We start from the raw sequence: 22,099 nt of genomic DNA on the forward strand, positions 1-22,099 counted from the left end.
CCGAAGGGGTGAAATACGCTTTCTAATACCTCTAAAATAACTTAGTTAAAACATCCGAGCAAACGAGGTTCGACTATTTTTTTAACAATGACCCATGACAAACCTTGTCAGAGACTATATGTAATATTATAGCACTATATATTTTTTTTATAAAATTAAATTATATATATAGGCAGATCTTAAATCTATTATATTTAAAAAAAACTTGGTTTATTTATATTTATTTATTGATTTATTTACGAATATAATACTTGTTTATATAGCAACATATCATAAAAAAACCACCTAAAACCTATTTATTTTTGATGATAAAGATAACACAAGTCAAAATACGAGGGTTCAGTTTATTTTTAGAGTTTCTGCGCTATGGTCATAATAAGAAACAACCTACGTTCTAACCATGAAAAATTCATGACAGCCGAAGATGACGTACACCGATTGATCAGTTTGTACGGGCCGCAAAAGAAAGATTTGGGTTGAGGGCCAGGCACACTAAAGGGCCATTCCGACGCCCATGTGCAAGAGTACGTCTGGCCATAATGTCGGCTTGTAAGGGCAATAACAGCGATCCGACCCGACCCCGACCCTTGCGTAAGGGAGCAATAAACGTAAATCGAAAGAAATGTGCATCTCACCGCGAAGATATCTATATAATATTTTTCGCTTAAAATTTCAATAGATTTTTTTCTATATTTAATAAAAATAATACACGTGACTATTATGAATTTATAACTGCTTTGATGTAGTATAATATATGCATAGGCGGAACAAACCGCGAGTTTAATTTCAGTAAGACGCATATTATTTTACTAATATTTTTATTTTTAGGACACATCTAAATTAATAAAGCTCGCTTTTTGTAGCTAATTAAATATTTTTATTATTTATGCAGGTATCTTTTTTCAAGCATATAAAAAACGTAATAAAATGAATGAGTGCGCAAAATAGCATAAAATATATTATTATCGTCATCAATACTGGCCCAACAATCCAAGCCTCTTCAAAGAATGTTCTCCATCTCCTCAAGTCCTGCGCCAGGTTTCTTCGGTTGTTGGCTCCAGCTGCACTGGTATCTTTTGTCACATCGTACAACCATCGAATCTTTGGTCTGTCGGCCGATCTTTGGCCATCAGGCTTGTATCTAGCTATTGAGTCATAAATGGTGATTGGGTAGAGAAATAACATTTATTTGCTGACTTTTTATTTATAAAAATGCGTTATTATAAAAACCGAAAAACACGGCTGTGAAGTGACATCTATTGAATATAAATCATAATACATATATTAATTTATAATTAATTATATAGATGTCACCGATTCTCAGACTTTCATTCTGGTGATTAATACTTACTTGTAAGTGCTTATTATGTCCGATCGACTTACCCAATTGGTGCAGATTTCCCCCGTTGTAATGCATTGGGCCTACGATTTTTACAACGAAAGATTGAAAATATAACAAAATAAATATGATTCACATTAATTAATTTATGTTTTTATATTAATGAGGCACTTATTTCTACCAACTGAAAACGTAAAAATAAATATGTACTTACAGATTTCCCTAAAGATTAGGACAAAGTAAATTAGAAAAACCTTTTTTTATATTTTTAAAATATTTAAAAGTAATATTATTTACTTGTGGGTTACAAATGTAATGCCACGGTAACATCAATATAAGCCAAATATTTATATAAAAAGAAGAATATTTTAGATGGCTTTATATTTTATCGTGCATTTTATTTGTATTATAATTTTTGTGTATTTTTGGACTGTAATTTTTTTGACATGTTTGATTTTTGACTTACATATATATGTAAACTTTTGAATGTCACTAATCTTATCTTGTTTTCATTGCCTTTTTAATTTTCAGACGGTAAACATTATAATGGTTATATTTATCTCGCATTTTTTATGTAAAAGTTTATGTAATACGATAATTAATTTTACAAACATACTACTATATACAGTACATGCTACTTTTATCCATTTTTATGTTTACAATTTTTTTATAAACTACAATATAATAAAATACGACAATATAAAATATTGGTGGTTATAGTTTAAGGCAAAAAAACTTGAATTAAATCGCAAGATAAAGTAAATAAAACAATGGATTAAGTGCTAATTTTTATATATTGAGCTGAAGATCTAGAAACATTGAAATGTGTTCTTTATCCTTTAAAATAATGTGTTTTGATATTTTTTTCTTATATTCAAATTCAGGGTTGTTTTTATTGTAACCCATGAAAAATACGATTGGTGGCTTAGTGTAATTATACATAAATATTTTTATATACATTTTGGTATAAATTTAAAGACTATTATAATATTTTTAGATAAATACATAAAGGTGTATTGTATATTATTTTTATAGCTCTTTTTTAGGTCTAAGATAGGTTTAATTAAGATTTTATTTTTTGTGGTGAGTGAGCTTTTTCTATAAAATATCGGTCTAAGGGTCGCAATGACAACTAGCCCTTTAGAGCAAAGTTACAAAATTTACGCTTTTAGTCCAAGTATTAAACGCAAAATTTCCATTTTATGTAATCGATAATATAATCGATTATGTTTTTTCTGGTTTATTTTAATTTTCATTTCAGAATATTTACTTACCTATTCGAAAGATTTCGTTATTTATTTGTGATTGGTATAAGACCGAAAAAACTCCGGTAAATTATTAAATTGATATGTTATCGGTAATGATTTTATTCTCCTGAGATTATTTTAAACGCAAAAGTCATACTATTGTTGTATTAAAATTTGGCAGTGCTCTTTTCAAACCACTGCCAAATATTCTGTAGTCAAGACATAGAGGAAGATGTAAAGAGACAGTAAACACCTTACCATTATCATTCTTCAAAGAAAGCTCATGTCGGTTATATCTAGTGTTATCATAGTCTTCGTTTAGTCTATCCCAAATATATGTATATATTTTCTAATGGAATTCCTTGTACATGTTTTGTGCTTATATGCACTCATACATTTTATTTTTTCAAGTTTAATATTGAACTGTATCTTGTACAGGCTTCTGTTATTTTATTAATAAGCGCTTGCAACCCCTCTCGACTATCTGAGTGAGTATATTTTAATCCCTTTCTCTGGATTCAGCAATGCTTGTTTAAAAAAATGAATATAACCTTGTTTCACTTTTTACTGTATCTCGATATTTTCTGATGATTTGTTATTAGTCAAATCGTTTTTTGTTACCAATGCAAATTGTTGTCATTTTTATGTCGTAAGATTATTTTTAACACATGTATCATTAATTAAAAAATATTAACAATGGTAATATTTTAAATACACATATTAGATAATAAGAACATGTAACTTTTCAAATGCCCCTCTTACATTAAATCACTTTTTCAGCCACCTAAACAAGACGACTACGTACGAAGCGCCGATCTTAAGGCACGATGGATCCGGAGGTGAAGGAGAAGGAGAAAGAACCCCGGAACCAAGGACCGTCACTTTGCAGAGGGATCCGGAGTTGGGGTTCGGTTTTGTGGCTGGTTCTGAGAAACCGGTCATCGTCCGGTTCGTCACCGAGGGCGGTCCCAGCGTCGGAAAGGTATTTATCCCCGATTTTACAGCTCAATAAATATTACGTAATGGTGCTATTTCATGCCCTTTAAGGCCTTAAAGAAAGCGATCATTAAATGGGAAAGGTTTGAATATGGCCTATAAGTGTATTGTATTAGATGAGGTAGAAACCATAGATGCGACATGTTTTATAGTTTGTTAAATATCTATTGCATATAACAATATAAATTGATTTACGTAGGAGAGAAGCTTAACTCTAATTATGAATCATAAGGTTTAGTTTAAACCGTGTAACATAAATATTTCTTACTATTATTTTTTTGTTATTAACATATTTAGCACATCTTGAATTGGTATAAATTAAAATCTGATTAGATAAATATTAATAGCCATATAATGTAGAATTATTATGCACATTAAAGTTAATCAAGTTTTAATCTTGTAATTTATTGAGCGAAACAGTATAAAAGGACATAGATAAACTTTTATCTAAGGGGTCCACCACTTCGTTAGTCCTAAACCTCTTTCGTCTCTTTGAGTGGTCCAAATATATATAGTTTCAACAAAACATCTGTATTTAAAAGTTTATATCGTCTTAATTTGATTGCAGCTTGAATAATATTCTTAAGAATATTTACATATTCGTATTGTAAATAGCGTTTTCTCTGATACGCAATGCTTTAAAATTACTGCTCATCCATCTCAAAAGAGAGCCAGAATAGTTTTTTCCTAAATAGTCATATATAATACATTTTTTAGGGTGCATTGATTCGTCAATAAATTTTAATAAGTTTCATTACTTCAGTACTTGCAAAAAATACATATTGCAAGTGCAGTAATCATTTTAAGATATCAAAGAGTTGCATGCCTAATGTGTTTTTTCAAACATATACTTCTGCGTATTGTGTTTTGAGTTTGAATAACTTTTTTTAAGGTTTCTCTTAATATATATTGGTGCAAAATATATATTTTGTTTTAATAAGCAATAAGTTAGTTAGGTAATACAACTAGATTTTAATATAAAATATATGCAGGCAGATAAAAATTATATACAAAAAAGGGATACGATAAACATTACAAATTAAAATGATATTTTATTGATACTATAATACTTTGATTTCCCAGATAAAGTGGATTTGTAAAAATCCGACCCAATCTATACTCGAAACCAGTATTGAATTGATTCATAAGTTGGATTAGAAACCTTAAACCATCGCATTGGTAGACATAAAGTTTACGAAATATTTACTTTCAATCTGAAATATGATGTGACTAATCAGAGATTATGTTTTGCTTTTTACACATAGCCGATATGTCTTAATACAATATTTTACGATAAAAGATAACCCGGCGTTAGGGGTCGTTTTACGACTTCATTCCAGGCGAAAAATCTTTTATCCTTACGCAGGACACTCACAATTGTTGCGCAGTATCGGCCTGTTTTGGGGGATGGGGATAGGTACTCGAAAACGACGTTAATCTTACGGGGTTGGGAGAAGATTATGGCTTAGACGTTAAATGGGTCGAAACCGAAAGCATGGCGGTTTTGGTGTGTGATATTATCCGATACAAATTTGATGATGTCGCATGCGGTTAATGCTGTCATTTTCCGATAAGATACCATTTAATCGTAATGGTTTACTTGAATACAATAAGTAAAAATAGGTTTTGCTACGTATAATTTTAAAATTGTAATATATATTATAATATTAGTTTATCTACCAAAACCATAAGAAATTCAATGAATTAATTTCAATATTTAGCAAGATATATATGTCGTGCTTCGTAGGGTAGTTAAAGTATTGTGATGATGACTACTAAGAGAGAATCGATTAAATACATAGTTGTACATTATATTTATCGTACAATCTAGTTTTAACCGCTGTTTCTTATTGTTTCTAATTGTAAGTGATAATCTAGCACAATAAAAGTTTATTCTGGTGTAACTCTTCATAGTTATGTGTTGGCTTCTGTGTAGTTCGACAGGTTAGTTAAGATATTGGCTAACTATTGAGGCCGATCGATCATTTTGAATGAGATTATTAGGCAATAGAATCGGAGCTCTATTTTAAGTCGTCCTGAGACGTCGGAATTTTTTATGAGCAATTATCTGCGGCGATCTAATTTTTTTCATATGAAATTCTACTTTTAAGTGGTTCTTTTCACAATTAATATTATTTTTTATTTACGATCGCGTCCTTTTTTGCTGACCGTTGAGGCTAAAACATCCGCACTTGCTGACTCGCCATCCGATTCTTCAATACGCTGGCATTACATATTGACCTGTTTAATAATGTTTGGTCCATATCGTATCATTTAATTTTGCTATTATTTTATTATTTTTTGTGTAGTATTTTAATTACATTTTTTGTGTATTAAATAATACAATTATTGTTTTCGATCATCGTGACGCATTGAGGTTACGATGGTCTTAATTTAATCTAAATAAATAAATAAATATAATTTAGACTAACACTGTATATTTAGTTAAATTATATTATATAAATAGCAGTGACTAATTATAAATTTATTATTTCGCTATGCGACTAAATGATACACGATAAAGCTTGCTTTCATCAAAGGCCACCCCTGTTCTATAGAAATCGAACCGACAACTTCGGATTATCACTTCAGTACCTTACAAATTACGCCATTCCGGCCTAGCTCCAATCAAATCGAAATCTTGGAATTACCTTCAAGGGTTGTTTATATAATTTACACCCCCGCAAGGGTGCCAGTTTTAATTACCGAAACGCGTTGAATCGAGACGATTACACTTCTGCGAAGATACCTATCGTAAAAAGGGGCCGTTAATAAATTTCATTAGCGCGCGCTTAGCGTGCAAATAGTTTTCGCGCCGCCCCGGGTCAAGCCGCAGGCGTCGGTGCGGCCCTGTAAAATTGCTGTTATTAATAAGGGCCGAGCCGCGGAAAACTGCGTTAATTTGAATGTTTGCGGCTGCGGTAGAAAGGGTTTCTGGCGTCAAGACAAATGGCCCGAGCTCAGTCACGGTTGAAAGCTCGTTCGTTTCGCGCTTTCGCAGCTTCTCAAAAGCCACTGCTTCAGGACAAATTGCTGTGGCAATCGATGTGGATCTGGATGAAATATTCTACGTATGGCTTGGGTTAAATTTGGAAATATGAAACATCATTCTAACTACAATATATTACTGTATTACTAAATGTACTAATAACACTATAAATAAATAAAAGCTTTCAATTCCAGCTTTTTAAAAATAAGCTTTAAGGACTTAACATAATTTTAATGAGTACGGTAAATATTTGGAAAAATATACCAATTTAGTGAAACTTCTGTAAATAAAAACACATTTTATGGAGATGCTTGTAATTAATATTTTCTGGTTCATCAACTGAAACACTACCTATTTACAATTCGAATGAATAACGCATATAATAATAAAAAAAGCTAGCTCAACTCGCGATAAAACCGCTTTAAGCATTTAAGAAAAAATTTGGTTCTTTGTTTAAAATGAAATACCGTGGGAGACCACTTAACGGATTAAGGTACGCGCAATAAAGTATGTAGAATTAAATATTTATCACCTTGTAATCTATCTCATCTGCTAACGCAATTTATTTCAAAGAAATTCGCCACCCTTCTATGCATAATTGGTCGTCTCACTGAAAAAAGGTGGACCACAAAATTCACCATGGAAAGGTCAGGAATATAAATACTGGGACCCTGGCAACCAGCAATCACTTCCACTTCGACACTTCATATTGACATCCACATGAAGCGCAACAGAAAGATCCATCTTCAATTTTACTTTCTCTTAATCAAATAAAGACCCCAGACTCTATAACCCGGACAATGGGAATCTCGCTCTTAAATTATTTTTTTATGGCGATTTAATATATAACTTAGGCTCAGAAAAAAATAGTAAAACCTATGTATGTTGATCGTGTTGCATTCGAACTTTTATCAACAACGTTGCTTCAACAAAAGTATTTTACAACACTAGTGACTTATATAAAGAACCCGTTGACGTGTCAACGGGTTCGATGGTAGTGCAATATGTAGAGCTACCCGCTCACATACATCACACCGGACTTCCGCAAGGTCGTTTTCCTTGACAGCGCCACAGCACTCAGTTTGCAATTTTGATTAGATTACAAAACATACACGAGTGTCTGCAATATCATCCCGTAGTATATGTATCTACATATGTACGCGGAGTGTAGTCTCCATGGTGAAACGACAGGGAGGGACTAGGGGAAATATTTGCATAATGGCTGCAATGGCAGTCTACTGTCCTATACACTCCTGGTGTCTAACAGACGCCTCCTCTATCCGCGAACAGGGTGTTTTTGGCAAATTTCAGATAATCTAGTTAAACTGCAGTTTAAATCAGGTTTGTCACGGTTCGACTCTGCTCTGACGCTTCACAGTTTAGTGTCGATAAATCGATTGTTTGGGCAGTAACCGGCAAAACTCAGTACCTGATATAGTATGTTTAAAATATTTAAAAGTATTTTTGATTATAACGCTGCTCATAGTTTTCTATGTATACTAAAACTATCAAGATAAACTATAAGTCTTGATTAAATGATATCAATAGTTAATCTCTTGTACTTATTTTGCTTCTGATAATTATTAGAATAGAGAATATTGTTACTAAATGATTAAAAACCAGATATTTAAAAAATGTCGTGAGCTTTATATGAACATTTTTTTAGATTTTAAATAAGAAATCAATAAATTAACTGTGTAATACTAGTGCTTGACATATGCGTTTATTTTAGTTTAAATTACAAAATCTGTAATTATTATTAATTTTCAATAGCTGATATTTTGACCATATAAATCTGTGCAATAAATAATATATAATATAAAAAAAGCGTTTGCGTATTTCTCTGCGACGCATAATCTTCGAGTAGCTCCTGGCGACTCGAATGTACGACTGGTCTGGAATAAATCTGACGGTTGAAGCAGAAGAAATGATTGCCTTATTCCGTTGTTTAATTGTGCAAGATGTACGCTTTTAAATCTCGGGTCGGTAGTGAAGTGAATAGCTTATATATTAGGTAATGTCTTAGGAATTTGAAGGCAAAAATCATTCCAACTGTTTTTTTAACCTTTCATTGAAAAATATTTTGTTCACCGGTATATTAAAGTAACGAAAGTTATATATTATTAAAATTATACTTATATAAAAATTCGAAAGTACATAAAAAAAAAGGAAATTATGATTGATAATGATAGACCAGAATCGATTTTATTTATTTTTAAATAATTCGTTGTAACCTGACATGCTACTCAAAGCTTAACTATTTTATGTGGTTTTTGAGACTTAATTTCTGGCTCAATAATCGCATAGATACCAGGCGCGTACGGTGAGATACTTTATCTTTCGTTCGCTCGCGTGTTGAGTGAAAGATAAGAGCGTGCGGAACGCACGACCTTATCTCTCACTCACTCTCGTCTCTTAACACGCGAGCGAGCGAAAGGGAAAGTATCTCACCATACGCACCTGATAGATACTACGTTTTAATAAATATTAATAAAAATGTACCGTTGGCTATTTAAATAAATATTCTTGCAAGCATTTTTATCAGGATATAAAATAAAAATAGAAGTAAAAAAAATTAAAAAACGATACAGATTATTATATAGTTGGTCAAATTTTGGTCAAAATAGTTTTTATTATAAAATGTTTTTTGCAAAATTTTTTTACTTAATGCGATGGGTGTATTGTTTCATTGAAACCATAAACCGCAATGTCGGGCTCGAGGTTGGAAAGTTTACTTCTTAGGTCCGCTTCTACTTGAGTTTGTTTCTATACGTAGATTTAATGTATATCAAAACCGGAAAAGCCTGCTTACATATACATATATGTTGTGCAGAATGAAGTCAAATGTTGGAGTGCTTTATTTTCAAGTGCAGGGTAATCAGAAGTAAGAAGTCACCAAAAATTTTTAAGTTCAGTTTTGTTGAATTGTAGTTTTAAAGATGTATCGCGTGACAATTCCACGAGAATATCTTATTTAAATACAGATAAATGTTTCTCTAGTTGTTGTCAAAATAAGGACAAAAAAAATAATTTCTAAAACCATTAAATTAAAAAAATCGTATAAAATTGTTCTTAGCGCTCAAATGTGTAATTAAGGTACCTGTTATTGCTTTAGTTGCTCTTGTAATTTAATTTCATATTATTTTTTTTAATTTACAATAAAGGCATAGTAAAAAGGCAAATGTTTATGAATTAAAAAAGTAACTTTGCACTGTAGTTACCATCAAAACTTTAGAATATTAAGGGCCAACTCAATAAATGATGATTTTATGCAGATAGTCTTAATAATATGGATTTAAAGTGTTAATGATTAATATTTATTATTTAGACACTAGCTTTTGTTTAATTTACCAATTGGTGTTATTATCCGAATTAAAAATAATTATAAAATAAAATGTTTTAAAAATACTATTAGGGTAAATAACGTAAATAATAGATAGGAAAATTATCTAAAGTATCATTAAACATAGATAAAAGGCCCTCAAAAGAAAACAACAGTTACGCAATATTAAAAAGAAAATGAACATCGTTCGTTCCGCGTCATAAACGCTTTACGATCACCCTGTACTTTGAATTTTCATTGAAATTATGCGGTCAGGATTTATATGCGAGGAATGTGCGCGATGTCCGGTCCGAACATAATACCACCAATAATCTCTCGACTGTTTTGCCCATTGTTATCTATATTATATCTGCGTTATCACCACTATGTTTTTATTTTGTTTATTGTATTGTATTGTATTTTAATTTATTTTTTTCCCCCAGTATATACATTTTTCAACAAGCCAATCCCAAAGTTTATTATTGTAGCATACATCTAGCGAGCGGTCGTAAAGAGCCCCTATTAAAATAAATTATTATAAAAAAGGGTCGTAAAAGCGCGAAAAGAGTACTGCTCTCTACGCAGGGTTGAAATCATAAAATGTGTACTTGGCGCTGAAGATTTGATCGGCGAAATGAAATTTTCCATTTTCCTACGGGCGTTTAGATTTTATCGCGCTCAGGTGAAAAAAAACTTTATAAGAGGATTTTTTTTACAAAATTATTATTACGAAAAATACACTTTTGCAACGGGGGAGAGGAAACTGATCTTTTGAAGCTCAACTCATATCTCCATTGTGACTCGACTTTTTTGCACCGCACAAAATGCCATTCGCATTTTACAAAGCTGGAAGATTTACTTTGCAACTTGTGCGTGGGCAAAATTTTCGCAATTATTTTTTTTTGTTCGATAAATAAATTTCGCTTAAAGGACGTGTGCGGCAAAGGCGAAGATAATAAAGCTGAGTATGCGCGATTTTATTGCGCTTTCAAGAGCTTTTTATCTGCGAATTATAATATTTTTTTACTGTGCAATTCACGTTTTGGTCAAATATTGTGTAACATAACAAAAAGAGGGCTCGTTTTTTATGTTTAAAAATACATTAACAACAATAAAATATTCTGTTATCAAAATAAAAATCACTAACGTTTTTATTATAAGCTAATAAAATTCGCCCTTGGGTTTTATAATTATTTTACTGTTTATACCAGGAGTCGGCACTGTTTTTGTAAAAAGCTGGAACGGACGCGACGGGTGAGCTTAAAAAAAACGAATTGACTCATTGAATAAACAGCAGAAAATAAGCAGTGTATGTAAGGCCAGTGGTTCCTAAAGTGTGCGACATGGCGCCACTATTATAAAATTATAATTTCCATTTTCAATTCAATATAGTGAATACCAATAACTCACTGTTTGCATAAGCCTCTAAAAATGTTTACTTTCTATTACTATAACCCTTTAATTAAAGAAAATATCTGCTATTTTGCAAAGTGCAATTGTTATAATTTAACATAGGGCGTCTTGGAAAAAACTGGATTCAGCAAAAGCGTTAAGAGTAAAAAAAATGTAAATCAGGTGAAACTAAAAAATATATTTCTAAATAATTTGCTTTGCTATTAAATTGGCTATTGATGTTACGCACAATGTGCTTAACATATCTAGCAACTGTTCTTACTGATTAGTAAAATAAGACTAACAATCATACACGAGTTTATGAATTCCCAATTGTAAAATAGCTTTATTTTATTAGTTGATAAATTAGTTACTCATAAACAGATTTAAAATACAGCTTCAGTGTATTTATTTTATTTTTGCCAAAAAACGCTTTTTGAAAAAAATATACATTTTATACTTCTCATCGTTGCTTTTCTACAAATTGGGAATATCGTTTTGAGTGCATAGTCTGATATTGACGAACTTATATTTATTGTATTCTTTTATTACATACATAATATCATCGCACCATAAAAATATTAGTACTTTGTCATCTAATTTGATAACAAAATAATTTACTCTCTACTCTGCTTTATAAAAGCACGATAATCGAAGTCCACTAGTCACTTTTTTAAAAAGCGTTACACGAGACACATAATACTGTCGTATAACTGCGTAACGTCACAGTGGAATGCGAAGCAATAGGAGCACCACACACGGTTAAATCACCTTATAGTACATTGCTTATATTTATGAATAAAAAAAATCTATTATTAGCTTGCGGGTCGTAGTTTGTCGACCCTTGTTCGCAAACCGTCATTTTTAGTAGTCATGCCAGAGACAATTTTAAAAACTGTGATTCTGTGAAACTTTAATTTTGGTCCTTAAATATAGCTGCATCGTGATCACGTGGTCAAGTTATATTACCACATGCTTATCGAGGACTTCTACAGACTCTTACTGACATCTTTGAATATTTTAGGGCACCAAAAGGGATTAATTATATTTTTGATAGTATATTCTTCTAGCAGATATCGTTCTTATATTTTTTTCATATAAAATCAAATAATTAAAAAATATTTAGTGGTACTTGATTTTATTAAAAAAAATAGTTTCGAATATCCTTATGTTTTATCCTAGATCGGTTTATATAAATGTCACACCATAACGAATTTTTATTTAAAATCGATTGAGACAAATTTTAGGATAGTCACAGATGTGGTGTTCGTATTCTGAAGTATAATTTTTATGCCTTATGGCATTTTGCAAAAGCCGACAAAGATTTTGCACAAATTAAATATTTACGACCGAAAAGTTTTCACTGATATTGTATTGGCGAGTACCCACACAAACTTTTATAATTATCAGTAGCATAATTTTAATAATATGAAAATTTAAAAAGTGCGATTATTTGACACTTTTTTCGATCGCGCGAAAATATGCCGGCTGTACGTGACAGAAGCCGCCGTCTGGACGTCATATGAAATTTGCGACAGTGTGGTCGCTTACTCGAAGTCGTAGATTTAGGCCGACTTCAGTTGTAACTTCGTTTCGGACAACTTCCGAAAGTGTAGTGCAGACATAAGGATTTACCCTCATTTCGTCCGAGGATTTCCTCTCGGAGATTTTTTCTGACACTTCCGCTATTTACACTTAGCTCAAGGCATTGAATCTTCAAGAGTTCTTTAACTTGAACTGCAATCAAGAGGGGCCGATTTAACTTCAGACGAAGCCACCGCTTCTCTCTTCGCATCCGCTGATTCAGCTCGACGTCCGAAATCCAGAGCAAACCCACTTCAGATACATTTGCAGTCTACCGACAACAATTCTCAAGTGTTGCACAACATATTAAACAACAAAAAACTTTTTCTTAACAAAAAATAAACCACCTGAATCTAAGGCCAGGACAGAGAAAATATGATAAACTTGTGTTGAGAATGAATTTACGAAACCTTAAGTTGTATAAAAAGTACCAACTGGTTTATTAATAGTTTTTTGTTTTACTTTCTTATGGTAATGAGTAATTTATTTTGTTATAAAATATAATTTCGATTACATTTTTATTTTTTATAACATTGTATGCTTTTAAAACTAAATAATGAATAAAAGAGAAAACCAACTCAGAGGCCTTAAATCTTCTTTATATAAATGTAGTTCGCTTAAAGGAAATTATCACTACATTGAAACAACCGTATATCATTGAGTACCCGTTGGAACACACAAGCTAATGGAAAACTTCTCGCGTGAAAATCATTATGCCGACACGCATCCATTAGACTTGCGGATGATAGAGGAGGATTTCGCGTTCTAGATTTCCTCTCCGTTTCTCTGGTCCTCGACCTCATGAAAATGGATGGGGAGAGAGACGATCGCATCACCGGCGGCCATTTTTCACAATTGCCCTCCTCGGGGATCCGGAACGGTCTGTCGGTGAAAAATATCTCGTGTTTCGGCAAATGGCCCTCGTTATTTCGATGGAGTATAATTTACACTTCGTGTGTGAGTGTAAAAGCCTAAACAGACCCAATAATAAGTGCTGGAACGCGATTTTTCCGCGAATTATTGCCACTTATTTACATTTAAGGGTTTAAGGCAAAGTTGGTGAGCTTTCTAATGCTTTCTCGAATTATTTTAGATCACTATTATTCACTACATTCATATATTCAATATGTGAATATACAGTATACTCTCGATTATCCAGGCTAATACTGAGAAATACCATTATTGCTTAATATAAATTATAGAAGAACAGTTGATAAGCTATGTAAGGATCTTAAATATCTAAATAAGAATTAAACAATATTTCTTTCCATTCAATATAATTAATAAAAACATGCTAACTACTTAATTGATAATTGATTCAATTTTTACGAAGAGTCCGGGGACATTAAAAATAATATAAAAAATATATATATTCAAGCTTTTTTTCAGATATTAGATATTTGACATTGGGAAATATCGTATATTTAAAAAAAATAATAGTAAATAAATACTTGTTCTAAATTTAGATTCATGTATAAAAATTAAAATCCACTCAAATTAATTGTTATTATTTAAATATTGATATTCTTCTAAGCTTTCCATATAACATAAACTTTTCATTGTAATTAAATTATCAGTAAGTTTAAGCTGCTTGCGTCGATTGTAAAATGCTTTACGATAGTTTGAGCCAGACTTTTGGTAATGTATTATGACAAAGCATGTTTATATCGTTTAATCTTTTATGGAACTTATACAATAAGTCTTATATAATAATATAATATTACACAAAATTACCTTTCGTCTGAAACTTTATTTTTTCTGTAGTATTAAAAATTACCGAACATAAAATCAAATATCAGGAAATGTCATCAAACCATATTTTTTTTAAATTAGAATGTCAGCCGGACCTAAACTAATTAATTTATTAACTGAATAAATCACATCTCTCATACTTTACCTCTTAAGTGCCCACATGTTATCTTGCTGATGTGTAATGTTTTAGCAAACCGTGCGTGAATATGCCTATCCCAAACAACCGTTTCGAGAATGGTTTCGCCGCTTTTCTCCAATTGCTTTATGCTTTGCCCTGTTCGTGATAATTATTTAAAAGGAAAATGCGGGTATTAGATAAAACGCTCGTTTCGTTCGCGTAATACCCGCTTAAAGTATAAATGTAAGTTATCGCATATGCACATAAGTTGTATTATTTTTAATACATGTTACGAATATTCCGATAACTACTGTAGACTAGATTGTTCTAATCATTAATAGACAAAACTGGTAACCATCACATTTTAAGTTATTTTTATTATATTGATTTTTTACTCGTTTATCAACACTACTGTTTCTGCTAGGATCCGCGTGAAATGGCAGAGTTTACCTCAGTCGCAGCAATGCCTATTTAAAATGACCGTCTTATGTACGTTTATTGATCCGTTTCTTATGTTCTAAAATATGATACATTGTTGCTTGAATAAATCTGTTTATGAATATATAAAATGGTGTCATTAATTTAATGTAGATGGTGTGACATTGATGAAAGAAAATAGTTTATGAAAAAAACATAATTTGTCACTTGATTAATTTAAAACATATCAATCAATAAAATTTATGATCAATGTCAAGAAGCATATATAAAAATAATAAGGTATTTATATTACGAAATATTATTAAAACTTTGTATTTTTACTAACTCGTACAATATCTAAGCGCAAAAATAAAATAAAAAATATATACCTGAAAGTCAGATTACATACACATAATGATTATAATTGGCGGTGTAATGTTATCGTTATAGTTCATGTTCTCTGAATGTATCAAGTTTCATTTCTTATAATAAAATCGAATTTTATCATAAAATTAATATAAAAAATAAATGACTCATTTTAGTCCAAATACATATTGTATTATTTAGCCTAATTTTACTTTTATGCACTCTTCGTTTAATTTGCAACAGGTTGATAATTATTATAACATTAATATAACTCCATGATTTTTCCTTTAAATTATATTTATATTATATCATTGTTCTAATTTACAGTAACTAGTAAAAAAACTTAGTTTAAGACTATTGTATGTTAATAAAATATTACTAAAAAAAATATTTTTATTTTTTCAGCTCGAACCTGGCGATCAAATCTTGAAAGTCAATGGCGAAGAAGTCGAATTGGCTGCTCGTGAACACGTTATAAAGCTAGTACGTGCTTGCGCACATACAGTGACCCTGCAAGTTCGTCAACCAGCTGCTGGAGGTGCACCAGGTCGAAGATCAGCGTTATTGACAAGAGCCGCCCGTGAAAGACTACGTGCGAGACCCAGACCTCCTAGGGTTCGTTTTGCCGATAGCGTCTGCGTCAATGGAGCACCTTTATTCCCTGTAAGAACAATACAATCTCATTGACATGAATAATTTCAGATACACTAATAGCTATTAAATATGTTACAGCCATCAGCATTCTCTCTCGGCGATCTTTGTCTACCACCAATGGCCAACGTGCTGAAAGTATTCCTAGAAAACGGTCAGACTAAATCGTTCAAATATGATTCTACCACAACAGTCCACGACGTTGTGACCAGTTTGAAAGATAAGTTGTGTCTATCGGCCGGAGAACACTTCAGTTTGGTCGTCGAGCATGTAAAAAGTCTTAGACGGAACAAACTGACGTTATTGGATCCGAAAGAAACACTAGTCAGGGTATGTTATTGATTTATACATGAGTTTTAGTCTTACTCTTTCGACCTGAAATCATAATCGTGGCGCAATTAACAAAAAAACAGCTTAAGCTACATAGTCAAATCTAATAATTGAAAGCTATGCTATAATATAATATAGTTTACAACAGGACCGTTAAGTTGGAAATAAACCGACTCAAATTTAGGTTTATTACAATCTATATCATGGTGACTATCTAAAGCTACATATGTAAAGCTTCAATTAAAGACGCGCATTATTAAAAAAAATCTGTCTCACTCCCAAGGACAAAGATATATTGTATATATTTAGCAAGCTAAAGTCCATTTTTTCTTCAAGACTAGATTTTATCTCAGACTACATTATGAAAGGTTGCAGGTCTGATACTGTGAACCCTCTTCGGTTTATATTTAATTTAATTTTGAGATCATTCTGTTTTCTAGAGTTTTGTAAATGCTTTAAGATCACCCCGATTCATAAAAAGAGTGACAAGTCTCACATTCATAATTGAACAATAGCTTTTTTTTTGCACCTGCAAAATTATTTTAAATTATATTACATAAATACATTTTTAATCATTGCAGGTGTATGCTTCTCAAGCAGCAACATGGTTTCCGTCAATCTCGATCCATTGTCACTAACTTGATGGTTTTTTCTAACTTTGTTTTGAGATACTCTTGAAAAAGTTATCTAATTTCTGGTTTTCTAAAAGTCTCATAAACCTATTCTCAAATTACTGGAACAAAGATATCAGTTCCTCAAGTATAAAAATTCAGTTTCAGAACGATATTAAACCTCTACTGGAGTACCGCAAGGATCCAACTTGGGTCCATTGCTGCTTCTATTGTGCATTAATGAGATCGAAACAGCAATAAACCATTCAATTCTTTTATTATTCCCCGTTCCACTGTTACTAACCTTCTGTCGTTCACCAAAACGGTGACAACTTCTTTCGATGCGGGAATTCAAGTAGACGTCGTGTATACAGATTTTGAGAAAGCCTTTGACAAAGTTTGTCATAGGTTATTATTAAATAGATTGTCGAACCTCGGTTGCTCAGATAATTTAACTCGGTTATTCTCGAGTTATTTAAGCAATCGTAGACAGTTTGTAACCTATGGTGGACGATTGTCAAAAGAATATTTTACCCCTTCGGGGGTTCCTCAAGAATCCAATCTGGGACCTCTGCTTTTTGTGTTATTTATTAATGACATAAATACAGCAATTAAAAATTCAAGTTTTCTTCTGTACGCAGATGATTTAAAATTATATAAATGCATTCGATCTGTTGTGGACTCCTTCTCTCTACAAAGTGATTTAGACTCTCCGTGGAGATGGGCTTCCATTAACCGTCTGCCCTTTAATGTCGGAAAGTGCCATACTGTGTCATTTTCTCGATCCCGTTCCCCATCAGCTTATTTCTACCATCTCGGTGGTAACATTTTGACTAGAGAAACTTCCACTAAAGATCTCGGAATCACTTTCGAGAGCAAATGGAGGTTCTCTCTACACATACACGACGTCTGTGATAAATCTTCCAAGATGCTCGGCTTTGTTATGAGGAATGCCTTTCACTTTGACGATCCGTCAGTTATTCGCATCCTCTATGACACCTTAGTTCGTAGCATTCTTGAATCGGGATCTATAATTTGGAATCCCCGAATAGCCAAATATTCCCTTTTAGTGGAAAAAATTCAAAAAAGGTATTTAAGATACCTTTACAAAAGCACATTTGGTTATTATCCGTACTTATATCCCAGCGCCTTTCTTTTAGGAGCGTTGCGATATGATTCGCTGAGTTCTCGCAGAAAGCTGAAGGTCGCTAAGCATTTTTTTAAATTACTAAAAGGTGCTGTGAACAATCCAGCTATTCTAGAGGAATTCCAGTTTTGGGTTCTGGAACATTTTTGAGAATCACGATCGAGACCTCTTTTGATGGCCGTTAGGGCTAGGACATCCGCACTTGCCGACTCGCCTATAGCTGTGTCCATCCGGCTCCTTAATACACTGGCATTACATATTGACTTATTTAATGTTAGCTACGAGGATCTGATCCAGTTTATATCATTTAATTTTAATATTTTATAACTTTTTGTTATGTTTAAGTATTGTTATATTTATGTATATATACGTTTTTTTATGTTTTATAAATTTAAATTTTGTTTACGACCATCGTGGCGCATTGGGGTAACCTGTTAGGCCACGATGGTCTTAATTTAATCTAAAAAATAAAAAATTATATGCGGAAGACTTGAAAATTTTCAAGAGAGTGCAGTTGATTTTGGATTTCCTCGACCTGCAGGAGGATCTCAATTCTTGCTATAACCGATTGCCTTTCACTGTAAAGATATGTCACACAATTTTATTTTCAAGATTCTCAATGCCAGTGGAATATTCCTACCATCTCGGCGGATATATCTAGACAGGCCCTCTTTTAATAAGGATCTAGTGTGACTTTCGAAAAACACTGGAAATTCAGCTTGTACATTGCAGAGAATCACAGCAGATCAAAAAAGAGGCTCGGTTTTATCTCAAGAAATCCACACAACTTCAGTAATACTTCAATATTGGGCCCTCTTAATGATGCCCTAGTCTTCAGCATATTAGAAGTTGGCTCTATTATATGGATTTCAGGCATAATGAGTCAATGTAATAAATTACGAATACAAAAAGTACAGCGTAAATTCTTTCGGTATTTATACTTGAAGGAATACAGATACTATCCGTTCTTGTTTCCCAGTGCTTTCATTTTGGGAGCGCTGGGATACGTTTCGTTGTCAACTCACAGAAGTGTTTATATAGTTAGAACATTTTTAGAAATTACTCAAAGGCATATTTGACAACCCTTCGGTGCTTGAGCAGCTCCAAATGTGGGCTCCGGAAGGTGGTCATAGTTTTCAGTCGCATCCACTGTTTATGCCTCTAAGGAATCATAATACTTATTTACTACATTTGCCATGTACTCTTGTACGACTCCGAATTTTTTGGAGATCATAAATAGAGCAAATAATTAACGAAGCTGTTACTAGAATACTGATGTGCAATATATCATACAAAACTTTTCATAGTTAAAAATATAAAGAATAGATTAAACAGCTCTTTCTTCCTTGTAAGAAATATGAGACACTTCTATGAGCTTCTTTGACACCATTATCAGCAAAATGACAATGATTTGCCTTAATAATATTACCTGGTTTGCTTAAGTAACATTAGAAATTAGTAGAACATATAGAATTGCACAATATACACGTAGACTTTCGAAAGCCTTCAATTATCACAAAAACTTCTTAATCTTTCCTTCATAAACATTCGAAACACATCTTAAAAAAAGTATTAATGACCTCACATTTAATAAGGATTGTTCGAATTATTTTCTGTAATTATCGAATGGTCGCCAAACCTGGAACCTTGAAACCAGCTACCATTAAAGAGGCAATATGGAGGTGGAGCTAAACTTGAACGCCATTGTCTCTCATATGCCTCATATCCTAACGTAACACTTGTTAACATTACTAATCACTGGCAATCATTAGAGGGACATGAACCACATACCAAGCACACGATTTGCCAATTCAATCTCGTCGCCCGATACTGACACCTACATTTTTCTGTACATATATTCAGTAAATTATATATTTTGTACAATAAATTATTATAAAGGAATTAGTGAAATGTCAACAATTGTCACTGAAAAAGAAGATTAAAACTCATATACACCTAAAAGTAATAGACATGTGTTTAAATCTTATGTTGACTTGCAGATAGCTTCACGGCCGGGAGCCCATAAATTGCGTTGCCTATTTAGAGTGTCTTTTGTACCAACGTCGGCTGCCGAGTTAGCACAGAAGGATCTGAACTCAATGGACTATTTGTACATGCAGTGTTGTAACGATGTAGCACAAGAGAGATTCGCACCAGAATTACAGGCTGATGTAGCTTTAAGACTTGCGGCGTTACATATGCATCAGCACGCTCTAGCACACAACATGTCGCCTGCCAAATTAACTGTTAAGGCTGTTGAGTACGTATATTTCTTAAATTTTTATTTTATGATTAACCATCAATAAGAGTTTGTTCTTATTACATTTCAGACGTGAATTCGGATTAGAAAGATTTATACCATGTGGTTTATTAGAGAGTATGAAACGCAAAGAACTCAGAAGGCTCATAGGACATTTTATAAAGCTGAACGCACAAATGACTGGAAATCAACAAAAACACTTATCACAACTACAGGTTTAATAAAAATACTTTTATTTATTTTTATTAATAATATGTATTTTAAACTAAATAAAAATTGTTTTTTTAGGCTAAACTTCATTATTTAGACATAATTTCAAGTTTGCCGAGCTATGGTGCTAAATGCTTCAGTAGCAATCAACCCGAGAGAGTTTTACTAGTCAGTCCAAGGTTTGGACTTAGTCAGATAGCTGGGATAAGAAATTCAGTGGTATGTTTCATCAGTGTTGTATCTAGCATTTTGTTGCCTTGTGCAAGTTTTTTTAAAATAATTATAAGTTGTTTACTACATATATACAGTAGAGTCACAACTAAAAATATATTATTTTGGATTAGTACCTTATTGGGATTATAGAGGTTCGAGTCTCTTGACATGCAGAGTATGATTAAAATAATAACATAGTGTCGTTAGTATACCGAGGAAGTTTTAAACAAACTTAGTTATGAATAATATCACTTTAAAATTTATACGGAAAGTTCACCAAATTCTTAGTGAAAGAACGACTACATTCAAAGGAAAAGAATAAGCTGCTGAAAATGAAAAAGCAAAACGTTTCTATCTTCAGTTACACCTTTCACTATTTGAGAATAGAGAAACTTAAAGCAAGGATAATTTAAATTTTTCAATCTTTGCAACTCTTAATATAGATAAATAGTGAGAATTGAACAAACGAAATACCTTGTGTAAAACCGTTCCATTAAGGGAAGGTTAGTGGGGTGAAGCGACTATATTTATCTGGGTCCTAGAGTGCTACTGAGCTAAATTTGGGATGGATGAAATAAAATATAATTCACATTTGTGCCGGGGGATGTGGTAGGGTGACTTATTAGAAGCTGGAGAACAAAAATGTCTTAAGCAGGGTCTTAAAGTGTAACTATGCAAAATCAGTTAAAGTATATAATCATTTGTGACGGATATCGTTTGTTATGGGTCTTTGCTTACTCACCTGGATATGGCCCTATGTTTTATTTTAAAGCTATAAAAACATTTTATATTCATTTTTATAACTGTTATTTCAGCCTACGTTAATATCAAGTTTGGAAGATTTGGGTGCTGTTAGGCTAATGCGGGAGGACGAATTGTCTTATAATGTTACCGTTTTTCTTCAAAGAGATAGAGTTTTAACATTTAATATGGAAGACAGGGACGGATCAGAATTAGCATTGGTTTTAGCTGGGTATGTACATTCATATTATAAAAATAGGTTTAAAAATTCATAAATAATTTTAAATCTCAATTTCAGATATTATCGACTTGCTACTGGTAAAGAACTTGAAGTTGATCAAGAAAGGGAACCAATGACTGATGATATAGGTTTGAATATCAAGATGATGTGATATATAATAGTATTTGTGTAAA

At 32.3% G+C, this 22,099-nt stretch overlaps 1 protein-coding gene and 1 long non-coding RNA gene across 5 annotated transcripts in view; both read left to right on the forward strand.

The window, feature by feature from the left end:
- LOC148228653 (uncharacterized) overlaps positions 1-22,099 on the forward strand; it is a 278,757-nt gene that overhangs the window by 250,620 nt on the left and 6,038 nt on the right. For all 4 annotated transcript variants that reach the window (XM_088199014.1, XM_088199016.1, XM_088199012.1 and 1 more), the window contains 8 exons: positions 3,367-3,568; positions 15,928-16,185; positions 16,255-16,503; positions 20,262-20,521; positions 20,592-20,736; positions 20,810-20,950; positions 21,760-21,917; positions 21,984-22,054. In XM_088199014.1, the coding sequence (XP_088055140.1) occupies positions 3,367-3,568; positions 15,928-16,185; positions 16,255-16,503; positions 20,262-20,521; positions 20,592-20,736; positions 20,810-20,950; positions 21,760-21,917; positions 21,984-22,054 (1,484 nt within the window). The remainder of the gene's footprint in view (positions 1-3,366; positions 3,569-15,927; positions 16,186-16,254; positions 16,504-20,261; positions 20,522-20,591; positions 20,737-20,809; positions 20,951-21,759; positions 21,918-21,983; positions 22,055-22,099) is intronic.
- LOC148228654 (uncharacterized) lies at positions 6,854-13,212 on the forward strand. Its single transcript, XR_015811543.1, has 2 exons — positions 6,854-12,013; positions 12,902-13,212. It is a non-coding gene; the product is annotated as an uncharacterized LOC148228654 (long non-coding RNA).

This window comes from Plectrocnemia conspersa, unplaced genomic scaffold (assembly GCF_051122295.1).
Source record: "Plectrocnemia conspersa isolate PC_06_02 unplaced genomic scaffold, ASM5112229v1 ptg000012l, whole genome shotgun sequence".
NCBI classification, from domain to species: Eukaryota; Metazoa; Arthropoda; class Insecta; order Trichoptera; family Polycentropodidae; genus Plectrocnemia; species Plectrocnemia conspersa.